The 13,714-nt window shown below is 42.6% G+C and overlaps 1 protein-coding gene across 1 annotated transcript in view; it reads left to right on the forward strand.

Moving 5' to 3' along the window:
* The window catches only part of TFAP2D (transcription factor AP-2 delta), a 50,007-nt gene that overhangs the window by 15,375 nt on the left and 20,918 nt on the right, over positions 1 to 13,714 (forward strand). The window contains exons 4-6 of the mRNA XM_050948880.1: positions 609 to 774; positions 2,717 to 2,835; positions 8,317 to 8,458. Coding sequence (XP_050804837.1) covers positions 609 to 774; positions 2,717 to 2,835; positions 8,317 to 8,458 — 427 coding nt within the window. The remainder of the gene's footprint in view (positions 1 to 608; positions 775 to 2,716; positions 2,836 to 8,316; positions 8,459 to 13,714) is intronic.

Raw genomic sequence — 13,714 nt, forward strand, 5'->3', positions numbered from 1 at the left:
GGGTAATTTACCATTGGAGCAGATCACCAAGAGATGTGGTAAATTCTCTATTACTTGAGGAGTTTCTAAATCATGACTAGCTGTCTAAAGCAGATGCTTTAGTTCAGCCATAAGTTGTTGTCATGCTACATGCAGGAATCACTGGCTGACATCAGAGGTGCTGGAACAAGAAGTGCAGGGGGGTGCTGTAGCATGCCCTGACTTGAAGTGGTTTCCATCATATACAGGGTGTACAGTTTGGTTCAATGGTTCTCAGCACCTCCACTATAGAAATTGTTCCAGCACCCCTGACTGACTTTACATGGCGTGTTGTGCAGATCAGACTGGATAATCATAATGGTGTCTTCTAGCTTTAAAGTTTACGATTTTAAAAAATATTGGTTCATTTCTGCCACCTATTAGATTTCAATCTAGTAGGTCTTCTGAAAACTGTAGAGTGAGAAGAAAGAAAGAAAGAAAGAAAGAAAGAAAGAAAGAAAGAAAGAAAGAAAGAAAGAAAAAGAAAAGTGCACAATTGTGCCTGTATTTGTCAAAGCAAAGAAAAACATCTTAGAGACCGTACTTCGATTCCGTCTTCTAACCTAAGGCATGTGTCTTTTGTTTTGTAGGTGGTACCTGTGTTGTTAACCCCACAGATCTTTTTTGCTCTGTACCCGGGCGCTTATCTCTACTCAGCTCCACTTCTAAATACAAAGTGACCATTGCAGAGGTGAAGAGGCGCCTCTCTCCACCCGAATGCCTCAATGCTTCGCTCTTGGGAGGCATTTTGAGAAGGTAAGTTGAGGTCAGGTGTAGCACAGTCAAGGTAGCACTGTCATTCTTTTCCTCATAAACTTTTGTCTAAATCATCATCGGTACAGTAGATCAGAAAATGGCGGGGAGGGGAGCAGGTGAAAACAAAGAAAAATATTCTTTTCATCAATCTTTTCTGCAGAAAAAGATGGACTTTTCATCAAAAAAAAAGGAAAAAAGAAAGAAAAAGAAAAATCAACTTTTCATTGGCAAGATCAAATGTTCCATGGAAAGCAGACTCTTTGTGTGGAAAAATTCATTCAGTCCAAAAACGAATTTCCTGTTGAAAAATAATTTTGATGGAAAAATTTCAGCAAGCCCTAGTCACAGCTTAGCCGCATAAGGGAATACGAGGGAGTAAGGCCCCCTATTCAACTCTCCTCAGATTTTGACTCCAGCCAGGATGGAGAGCAGGTGCTACTTGCTCGATTCTCCCCACTCTGGGACAATGGGGCAATGAGAAGGGAGCAGTGGGCAGGGTTTTGTCTCCCCTCTGCCCCACTCACCAGACAGAAGAGCTGCCTCAGTTTGCAATAAGCAGTAAGCTGATAGACTAAAAAGAGAGAAGTAACTTATTACACCCCACACAGCCAGGGGAAAATGGGAGTGGATTGTGACTCAGAGGGGTGTGTGTAAGGGGTATGTCAATACTCCATAGTGAGAATACTCCATAGTAACTCAGGTTTGAGACCAACGACCCTTCTGCCCACACACAAATATGTCTGATTCTGCACCTAGCTTCTAGGTCTCTGCTATGGGGGATAAGCCCAAGCCCTGTTCTTTTTCAGTGTGGACACAGGTCAAGGCACAGACCCAAGCAAGAAAGTTTTTATACTGAGGCATGGACACATTACTACAGCTGTGAGACCTGGGTCCAGCAGGTGTAAGCCCAGGTTTCCAATGCAGTGTGGAGACTCAAGTACAGGCTTGGAAACACCGAGTCATGTTGTACGATGCAGTGTAGACATAACCAAAGTCTCTTGAGCAGAGCTGGGTGACTAACAGGTATTTTGATTTGTTGGGGATTTTAAAAAGTAAAAACAAAAAAAATCATTTTGGGTTAGATCAAAACCATTTTTTTTTAATTTTGAGAGAAGCAAAAAGAAAGAATTTTAGTTTCAGACCAACCAAAGTGTTTAATTTTGACAAAATTAAATGTTTTGTTTCAATGTTGACTATTTAAAAAGACTTCTGGATTGTTTCAAAATAGCATTCAATAACATTTAAAAACAAAAAAAAGTTATTTCAAACAGAAAAATTGAAGCATTTCAGATAGGAAATATCAAAATCCACTGTGTCTATTTGTCTGGATTTTTTTTCCGGAGGTGAGGATGTTTCAAAAAGAACAATGTCTTGGAATCAACATGAATTTGCAAAACGTTTCAGTGTTGCCCAATCTGCATTTTGCACCAGAAAAACTTTCAACAGACAAATTTTGTCCAGTTCTGTTCATGAGGCTACTTTTAGGGTGGAGCAACTTATGTGAAACCCTTTGCTGAGGACAGTGCTGAACATCACAGCCTGAAGTAATTTAAAGCTAGATTCTGATCACTGTACTCATGCTCAATATCACTTTACTCAAGTGGTACTTCAGTGGGACCACTTCTAGAGTAAATCACTACTTGGTGTGAGTAAGGAAATAAGGATCTGTCCTTGACAGATTTTTCATTGACATCAGCAGTGGTGGGATAGACCCAAGATTAGCAGAAGGAGTGAATGGAAATTTTAGACTGGCATGTAATGAACAAACAAGGAAAACGAATACACAGATATTCTTCAGGAACTATTTTGGAGCAGTTGTATGGCTTGTGTTATACAGGGAGGTTAGAATGGATGATCACAGTGGGATTTTTTGGCATTTTAGTCTATGAATCTGTGAATAAAATCAGGGTGGGGTGTTTTTAATCCCATTCTATCACGACAGAGCAAAATCCAAGAATGGGGGGCGCTGTTTGCGAGAAAAATTGGACAGACTGGGACTGAATTTGCCTGCAGGAAGAAGGAAAGCAGCAAATGTCACCCTTCTGACTTCCCTGGTTGAAGGTAGGCTTTTGTAATATCATAATATAATAATACTGTCATGTAATAATGCATTTGCAGTGTTGTAGCCATGTTGGCCCCAGAGTATTAAGAAGACAAGGTGGATGAGGTAACACCTTTTTATTGGACCAGCTTCTGTTGGTGAAAGAGACAAGTTCTGAGCTCTGAGTGAGGACGAAATCTTCTCTCTTTCACCAACAGAAGTTGGTCCAACAAAACATATCACCTCACTCATCTTTATCTATGTAATAATTTGCATTGATATGACACCTTCCATCCCTAGATTTACATATCATCCCATTTTGTACAAAGAGGCACAGGGACTTGCCTAAATTCATGAGAGAATCACTGGCAGAGACAGAAGTTAAAACTCAGGTCTCCTGTCCCCCAGTCCAGTAGCTTAGTCATTAAACCATGCTTCCCTTCACATTTACATGATGCTTTCTGACCAGGGAATTTCACACATTAACCAAAGAAGCATCACCGTGCTGTTGTGAGGTAGATGAGAATTCTATACCCATTCTACAGATGGGACTATTTTTCTGGCAAATGTGTCCTTTTTGTGCTTGTCTCTTCATGAATTGCTTCAAGCTGGTTCAAAATCTTGAACATTTTCCCAAAAAGAGGGGACACATTTTTCAACAAAGAATTTTTGTGAGAAAAATTCCTTTTTCAAACCTAGAATTGCCCATGAGCAGCTTAAGATTTCCTAGGATATAGCTACAGTTTGAAAGGCATTCAGCAAGCACTCCCTGCTGATAATTGCTAGCCTGTAGCTTGGTCATGAGCAGCTCTGTGCCCCAGAGAGGTGAGGAACAACCTCCTAGGTGCTGAGAGCTCTCAACTCCCCTTGACGTAGTGGGAGCTGAGCACCTGACGGGATAATACCCTACATGTCCATTCAGAAGTAAACAGGGCATCTCAGCTTTAAAAAAGGGAAAATGGAATGGTCACCACAAGTCTGGGAGTGGAGAACACGTAGCACCTGGCAGGAGGGACCTAGCTCCTCGTGTGATCAAGCCCACTCAGCACATATGACTAGATTGGGATTTAGGCCTGGTCTGCATTGTGGATTTGCCCAGATCACTCCAGGATCTGCCTTGGCTGCCTGTTAGTTTCCAGGTGGAGTTTAAAATGCTGACTGTGACCTATAACGCCCTAAATAGCTTGAGATCAGCCTACTTGAGAGGCCGCCTTTCTCACGCTGATATAGAGGAGTTGGGATTCCCTCCAAAAGCTTTTCCATTTACCTTATCCAGAACATCTTGTCCAGTTCTGAGAGAACACTTCATCCAGTTCTCTGGGATCCAAAACACTCAGTTCAACTCTGGATTTCGTCACTTGGGTACCTTTATTTGGCATAGAGCAAAACAATGCTGAGTTGATCAGCCTCAATCATAGAGGGGTGGGTACAGGGTGTACCACACATCCAAAGTTACACAAACAACCTCTTCCTTTATATACATTTACACATTATATTGAATTTACTGTACATTAAATCACACATTTTTGGAATGGCTTGGTCTCTCTGCAGGAACCAATCCCTGTAGAGCATGGTCTGTCCATATGCTGTTCATTTACATTCCAAGTTTCCCTTGTCCATAGTCCCTGACATCAGGGTGCTGCTGCTTATCTTAGCTAGCACAGACTCCCTGACTCCAGCATACTGTTTGTCAAGCCCCTGTTTACAACTTAACCTTCCATTTACCTTCCCAATTATGCCCACTAAGAAATGAGGCAAGTTACTTACGTCAAACCAGACCTACAAGAGGAGAGAAGAGGTGCTTGAGGAAGAGCTCTCTGGGTACATAACAGAAGGAGCCACCAGCAGGGAAATACTTCATGAAGTCCTTAGAAATTCACTCTTCCTCTTCCCTGGGTCTGAAATTGCCAGAATCTGTGGCTCTTTGGGGCCCATCACACAGTTTATCTAATTGTGGAAGTTCTGTGCATTTCATGGGTGGGGATGTGGTTTTTGTAGAAGCTGAAGTAGGGAAATGTTGTTTTTTGTGGCTTCTTTTGTGCAGAGGAGAGTGGCAGGTTTGCTCCGTCTGGATGCGTTTTCCTCGGAGTGTATTTCCACTTCTCTGTCCAGGGCACCTTCACGTGGCCTTGCTGAAATTGAAACCAATAAACCAATTTGGTTGAATGTGATGGATTTCAGGAGGGAGTAAAATCCACACGTATGTCTACCCCAGCAAAGGCACCATCTCCCACCGACTTAGGACCTCATTATACTGCAGCCTGTACCAGAATGTCCCTTCCAGGGCCTGGTTTAGATAAGTGGATTATCAGTCTGCAACAGTACCGAGCTAGTCCTTCAGCTCACAGAGTAGCGGGTTATCCTCTTATAGCCAAAGTTCCTGGGGTGGAGCTCTGGGGTGGGTTGAAGGAAGCATGCAAGAGTGCAGAGATCACATTTGCTTGGAGAGGCTCCCCCATGGAAGGGAAAATGCCAGCCACACTGTCATTTCACAAGGTGAAAAATCCAAGAGTGACTATCAAGCAACAATGCAAAATAAGACTTTAAACAATGCAAAATAAGACTTTAGAATCCAAGGCTTAAAAAAAGACAACCCAGGATTTTTTCTGCCAGACCCCATGAAGACACCAGTTTTATTGTACCCTTCATGCATCTTTTCAAGGATCATCTCTTCGGTATCCCTTCCCAAGCATTGCACTTCCTGGTAAATAGGTCAGCAGGGAAAATGGCTCTTTTATCCTCCCTGATATAAAACATCATATTCTATCTTATCCCTTCCTTTAGCCTTTGTTTTCACATCCCTCCCTCCTCCCTTTCCATCCAGTGAGTGGAAAGACAACGTCCACCCCACCTCTACTCCTTATATAGGAGTTCTGTTGGATAGTAGCATCAGATGGGGTAAAGCCAAGGAGGAGAGGAGATTCAGATCCAGAGCTTTCTCCTGGGACACTGCCTCTGCCTTCACTCCAGATAGGAGCATCCCTCACTCTTTGCTAGGCCCAGGAGAGCTTTACGCTGCTCCTTGCACCTGCCGTCAGAAGCCTGTCAAGGTACACAGCCTGGTCCCTCCAGCGCGGCTTTCCAGAGCTGTTTGTGTTAGCTCAACCTCAGCAACTGTCCCTTTCAATCATGTAAATCTTCCCGGTCAATTGTCAAGCGTTATAGGAATGTGTTGCCGTTCAGCGCAGGCAATAGCTGTAAACAAGGCAGCGCCCCAGATTTAATGGGAAATAACAATGGTCTCTGATGACGTCTTTTGTCTCCGACTCAGGAAAATGCTCTGGCTATTAACAACAAAGTCATTTTTTTGTGTTTAAACAGGGCAATTGATTGGAAAACGCAGGGCTTTTAATGGGAAGCTAGCATCCATCTTTACCATGGAGGGACTAGTACTCCACTGAAAGAAGCAATAGCCAGCTAGGAAAGGAAGAAACCAAGGTGACATCAGCAAGATCATAAGCAGATGTAAAAAGAGACCCAATACAGCTCATCAACATTTTCCAAACTTCCATTTATTTTCCAATCAATATTTTTTGTGAGAAATTTGATGGGAAAAAAGGGAAACATTTCAGAAACGTATTTAAGCTCATGTCTAACTTTAGGCATGTGATCGGTGCTACTGACTCCAGCAGAACTACTTATGATGTGGTTAAATTTGGGCAGGAGACTGCAGTGAAGGGGGGAATGCTCAGGGATTAGAGATTGTAGGGATGAGCTGGCTGTGGCAGAGAGTCCTGGGAGTTAGGACTGTGGTAGGTCTACACTGCAATGTAAGCCCATGCTTGAGCCCGGGTTCAAGGCTAATCCTCCCTTGCATCTACACTAAAAGTCTTGATCCGCTAGATAGTAATATCTCATCAGATTATACGTGCTATCATCATATGTGAAGTTATGAAGGTTGGCTATGTATGTGTTGCTAAAACATGTCCTGAGGTTGAAAACACCCACAAGCAGCCTTTCAGGTACGACAGTAAAAAAGTGAATGGCTTACTGAGGAAATGCGCACAAGCGCAAGGTTTATCCAGGAACTGTGTACAATGGAAACCTCTCAGAGATAGCACTACACAGTGGGAACTGTTTGACCCAGGTCACAGCAAAGGAGCTTTCCAGCAAGTGGGGAGAAGATATAAAAGGGGGAAATTACATTATGGTGGGTCCTCACTCACCCTAGAACAATATACCTGGAAACATCTGCGAAATAAAGACTGAACTGTGGGAAGGGGAATGATGGGCCCTGACTAGAAGGATCTTTAGCCTGTCTTTGAAAACCTGGAAAAACCAAGGCAACTTTTGCCTTAAGAATCTGCTAGACTGTTTATCACTCAGGGCGAGAATTTGCTAATTATGCTCCCTATCTAGTGTGTTAAGATCAGCTTGCAGGGTTTTTTTATTTACTAAGGTAATCTGCTTTATTCTGTTTGCTATCCCTTATAATCATATAACCCTTAGGGGTATGCAGAGGTCTTCCAGGGAGTACATCAACTCATCTAGATATTGGCTTAGTTTTACAACAGGCTACAAAAAAAGCACTAGCGAAGTTAGTACAAACTAAAATTTCATACAGACAAACTGAGAAAGTAAGCGATTTTTCAGTAATAGTGTGCTGTGATTCTTTTGTATTTTTATGTCTGATTTTGTAAGTGAGGTACACAAGATAAATCAGATTCCCAAGAGGGGTACAGTCATCTGGAAAGGTTGAGAACCACTGGTTTTGAGCACCCACAAACAGATTGTGCTTGCAAAAGTCGACGTCGACTTATGTCACGTAACAAGTGTCATGTGATCAGTGCATGAATTGAATTGGTTTATGCATGCCGTTAGGTGTGTGACAACCTGATTTATGTAGACAGTGGGGGAGTCGCATGTGGAAATTGAAGATGTTCCTGTGGCAGAAAAAAACTTATGGGAGATGACAGTAGCATCACCCTCTAAATGGAAAGAGGTATTAGTGTAATTGACACCTCCCTCCAGCAGGCTCAGGGAATCTGGCCCCACCTCTTGGTAGTTGCTGATCCCTTAGCTGCTCACTTAAGATGGGTTTCACTGGAAATTAAACTGGAGAAACCCACCCAGTCAATAAACATACAAAGGAAAATTCAAAGATATGCAGCTGAAGTGAAATCCTCTACCCACTCGCACAAAGCCTCAGTAATCACACTCCATGGAATGGGGGAAGGACCCCGCAGGGGGGATGAAATGGATAGAATCCATCTTCTCACCGGCAGGACTTCACTGCAGCCTTTTCCAAGCTGCTCTTCCAACAGAAAGGCTGGAAGAGTGGCCACCATGCCCCTCCATTCCTTACACAGCGCCTCATATCTGGGCCACAGGGCCAAGAGGCCAGAATCTGATCTCAGTTACACTGGAGTAACTGAGATCAAGGACATAGTCACACTGCAGTGACCTGTTGTGCTTACTTTTTTAAAAAATATATATAGCTGAAAAAATTCTTTTAAAAAAAGTTTCATATAAACTGATTGACCTATTTTGTCTGCCTCCAGGGGAAGCCTTACATTTGGCCAGGGATTTTGGCTACACCTGCGAAACAGAGTTCCCGGCCAAGGCAGTAGGAGAACATCTTGCCAGACAACATATGGAACAGAAAGAACAGACAGCGAGGAAAAAGATGATCCTAGCAACAAAGTAAGCAAGAAAAATCATTAAACACAAGAAATGTGGCCAGACGCTTTTCATTCGGATCATAGGAGGTTTATTATTATTTGTATTACAATAGCCCCCAGAGGCCGCAAGCGAGATCAAGGACCCTTTGTGCTAAGTGCTGTCAAAACATAGTAAGAGACAGTGTTTAACCCGAAGAGCTTACACTGGGACTGCTCACAGTGCAGGAAGTGAAGCATGTGCGTATGTCTTTGCAGGACTGGGGCATAAATAGGGAGGGAGCATTATTAAAATGTAGGCTTTTTGGGGCAGAGGCCAGCTCTGCGTTCTGTGTTTGTACGGAGTCCAGCACAATCCTGCTCCATGGTACTAGGGCTCCAATCTGCTAACACAATACAACTGATAATTAATAATTATTCCCAATATACAGAGGGGGAACTGAGGCACCGAGGGGGCAAGGGTGGGGTCAGATCCTCAGCTGATGCAATTGTTTCAGCTCCACTAAAGTCCATGGAGCTATGACAATTTACACCAAGTGAGGATCTCCACCAGAGTGATTAAGGCCAAGATCTTTAAAGCAATTTAGGCCTTGCTGCGCTCAGCTTCGCAACGCCTAACTGAGCTGGGAGTCTAACTGATTTTCAAAAGGGATTTAGGCGCTGAGGAGTCTAGATCTGACTGTTGATGGGATTAACACTCCGAAATTCCTAAATCCCTTTTGCAAATGAGATTAGGCTCCTAAATACATTGGGGATTGTGATGTCAAGCACAGTAATGCCTATAAAGATCGGGGCCTTGGTGACTTGTCCAACATCACACTGGAAGTCTGTGGCAGAGCCAGGAACTGAAGCCAGACCTCCTGAATTCCCAGTTCACAAGATGACCCTGCCTCACTAGTGGCTGAAATAATGGGAACAAACCATGCCAGGGTATAACTCATGAAATAAAGATAATTTGCTGGGAAGAAGGTATGCAGAGCAGTTGGACCTCATGGTCCATACACACCAACGGTTACAATTTTTCATGTATTGTTGGACCACAAGTATAATTGCCTATTCAGAGCCGACTGTTGTTGTCATCATGTTGTTTATATGTCCAACGCTATACGTGAGTCAGAGCCAAGACTTCTTTGAGTGCTAAGTGGCAAAGCACATCAGGGACTATGAAATCTAGTGCTCGATTCCTATTGAGGTAAATGAGAGTTCCATTCACGGACTAAGAACAACGCGTGACTCAGGATACTCATGTACATCACTAGCTTGATGTCAAGCTTTATTCATTCCTGTTACTGCAGCCCTTTGAGAACATTGAGTACAAGGGAAGATGTGAGTGCAAAGTATTGTTATTATTCTACTTATGTTCTTCACTCACATATATCAGCTGTCTGATGCATTTCACAAACGTAGAAATAAGTAAATAACCCAGAAGTTGCGGAAACATCACTTAGCTTATTTTGAGTTGTGTAGCTATGCTTCTGGTTAAACCGTTGAGTATTTAGGGCTTGATTGTGCCTCCAGGCATAGCCCTGAGCAAGGGGATGGTATATGTAAGTGGCACCACCCCAGAACTACCCCAGGAGGCATGGTGAGTCAGCAACACCCCTCCGAGGCACAAATTCTTCTATTCTCTCTCCTTCCCCTCAGGAGATAGTAAATTGCCTCTGGCTTATACCACTAACAAATTACCATGCTCCCCAGGCTGGTTCATCTCTACTGGCTGGCCCATCGGGGGACAGGTCAGCCCATTCCCCTGCCACTTCCTACATTTACCAGCCACCTGCTTGCAAAGATGGTGAGGAGTAGCGGGCACACAGAGTCCATTTACCTCTGCATCTCCAGACCCACAATCCAGCCAGTCCATCCGGGGGTCTTGAAAAGAGGTTATCTTCTCCACCGCACACCCCAGGGCAGATGCATAGACCACATCATAACCTAGCCCCCATTCTGTATACACAATGCATTGATATGGACCAAAATAAATAAAAAGGGAAGTAAACGGCAGTTTAAACTGGAAATGCTCCCTGATCCTAAATGCAACCATTGACACCATGACGCTATCATATTTTCAGTCATAGAAATGTCCTATTTCCCCTCCATCAGCTAAAAGTACTCGCTAGTTGATCAGTTAACCCTACCTTTAAAAGTAAAGATATCATTTATCATACCGTATGTAGGAAAAACAACAAGGAGTCCGGTGGCACATTAAAGACTAACAGATTTATTTGGGCATAAGCTTTCGTGGGTAAAAAACCTCTGAAGAAGTGAGGTTTTTTACCCATGAAAGCTTACGCCCAAATAAATCTGTTAGTCTTTAACGTGCCACCAGACTCCTTGTTGTTTTTGTGGATATAGATTAACACTGCTACCTCCTGATACTTGACTGTATGTGGGGTGACTGATGTATTGTAATAGACTGGCTAGTGTGTATGTAACAAGTGCCCTCTACTGGATGGAATTTGAACTACACCACACAGTATCATAGGCCCTAAGGTACTGCGATCCCAGATACTACAAAAATGGGCATCATACAAATGTCTGTAGTAAATAATACATCCATAATTATGCTACTAACAAACATTCTCCATTAGCTCAAGTGTCAGGGCCAATACTCATGGAGAAGGAGTATCTGAGCTTTAGCTTAGCAGTTGACAAGAAGTTCATAACTGCCATGGTGTACACCACAGTGACAACTATGAAGCTCTGGATAGTTACACTCTCCGAAATTAATGTGAAATGCTTGGGCACCATAGACACTCAAGGATATGCTGTGTCTAACCTTACCTTAATCCATTCTCTGCCATTGACAGTTCAGTTCCTCCACTGATAACAGTTGCTGGCTAGTTGTGGTACATCTTCCTACATTATGCCAGTGCATTCAATAGCCTCCATCACTGTCTTCTGTGAGCTCTTCCTTGGCCTTTCTCATTTTCTCCTGGGCTGTACCCAGTTCTGTGCTCACACAGCATGCCTCCCATCTTCCGTATGGTGTACATGTCTCAGCCATCTAAGCCGCCTTTCTTTGATTATATTTTCTAACAAACCCAGCGCTGTCAGCAGCCTTACTCTCGCATTGTTATTTTATTTTCCCATTAAATATGTAGTTTAAATAAGGAAGTAAATGAACTGGTGGGTAGGTTGCTGGGCACTGCCCTCTACTGGATAGAATCAGAACCGCTTAACTGTGTGCTATTGATAGAGCTGATGAGATTTTCTGAATTTTGAGTTCTTGATAAAATATGAAAAATGTTGACAAAAATTCCCCAGTGAAAATGTTCAGGTTTTTCAATCAGCTTGTGGAAATTTCTTAACAACCAAAAAATGTCATGGAGATGTCAACATTTTTTGAAATTTTGAAAAATCAGCAAAAATGATTTTTCTACTTGTTTGATTGTTTATTTTACTAGTACTAGTTATTAACATTCTGCTGAATATTACGCTTCAGCTCAAGCGGTAGGGGACTTTGGTTATAGAGAAGTAAGGTTTGAGTTCTAGACTTAGTGACTCTGAAGTTTAAAATTATTATTATTTATATTCCAGTGATGCCTGGGATGATCAATTATGGACCAGAACCCCATTATACTAGGCACTGTACAAACAGAACAAAAAAAGTCCATGAACCAAGGAGTTTATAATCTAATAAGCTGTGATGCACTGTCCAGGGAAAATCATGAAGTTGTAAGTGACCACAGATGTGTTACAGGATCAAAAGCTGTAGAACACCTGCATGCAATAGTCCAAAACTCATGTCACTGACTTAAAGTGGAGAGAAACAGGATACCACTTTAATTGGCATTCACTGTAGATATAACTAAATGTTGAAAATCTATAACCACACCAGAGACAGATAGTCCTTGATAAACTCTTTCAATTCCCCAAGGAGCCATAAAAAACAATTACTCTGTCAGGGCAAAAAAAGTCCACATGGCAACTTAAATTATTTACCCAAGTCTAGCACAGATCCACTTCACATACATGCACAGTTTCAAAGTGTTCTCATCCTCAAAAGAGCCATTGACAAGCCAGATGCACTGCAGGCATATCTACCTGTACAAAACTGCACGAGATGCTTCCCATCTCACCTCTTAGACCTGGTCTGGAGCCCACCATAGGCTCATTTTATGGTTACATTCCAGAAGAGAACAACTGCTGTGAGACAATAGATCAATGGCCTCTATAGTCCAGAGTCCTGCCGCCAAGAATGACCAATGGCAGATGCTTCAGAGGAAGGTGTAAAACTCTTACAACACATCTAACTCTGCAATGCTATAATATAGGGGGCATGTCTTGATGACTTCGACTGTTAATCAGCTGATGCATGACGATGTACGATCAGAAGAACTATTTTCCAAGTCAAAAACTTATTATGAGATGTGTGCGCGAGAGGAAAGATGGTGTAGTGGCTACGGTGCTAGGCTATGACTAGAGAAACCTAGGTTCAGTTTCCTGCTTTGTCACAGGCTTCTTGAATAACCTTGGGCAAGTCAATTAGTCTCTCTATGCTTCAGTTCCCCACCTATAACACAAAGGTAGTAGCACTTCCCTACCTTACAGGGTGCTTGTGGATGAATACATTAAAGATTGGGAGATCTTCAGCTGCTAAGCACATCTTGTTGAAAACCTAGTTGCCCCAACATAACCCACTGCATAAGGAGCGTGGGAACCTATCAAACCTCTGGCACAAAACAGGTGATGTCCTGCTATGCCATCAGCTCTATATATTCCACTCCATTGCATGACCATCATTCAGCTAAGGACACAAAATACAGCTATGGCGCTAAGGTCCTATGGTGATCAATACGTTAGTTTCATTGACACACAGATAGATTGATAAGTAGTTATCATTTGAGTGAGTTATTCTAAGCCAGCAATAGGTGCCTGTTTGCTTTCTCCAGTATTTGTTTAAGCCTCGGTGAAAGTAATTAGAGATTACTAAGAGTACGTTGTTCATCACCTGAATTTAGGTCCTGTATTGAAAGAAAACTGGAGAAAACAGAGATCTGCTCACAGCTGCAGATATTCCAGGTGTAGCAAAAGAGGCTACATTCATCTAATGAAATGCTTTCCTGTGAATTCTTGACTCAGCTCTAATGCACATTAACATACACGTAAAGTGAGTCAAACTTTTTTGAACTTCAGGACAGCCAGGACTGAAATTTGGGTGTGAGTTCTGGTTGGTTCTAATATCACATAGATTGGTTTGCCCATCCCTGGCAGCCAAGGAAATAATGTTTTCATATGTGAATTGAGCAGATTTCTGGTGGAGCCACCAAGGAGTGTACAT

Source organism: Gopherus flavomarginatus, chromosome 4 (genome assembly GCF_025201925.1).
Source record: "Gopherus flavomarginatus isolate rGopFla2 chromosome 4, rGopFla2.mat.asm, whole genome shotgun sequence".
NCBI classification, from domain to species: domain Eukaryota; kingdom Metazoa; phylum Chordata; order Testudines; family Testudinidae; genus Gopherus; species Gopherus flavomarginatus.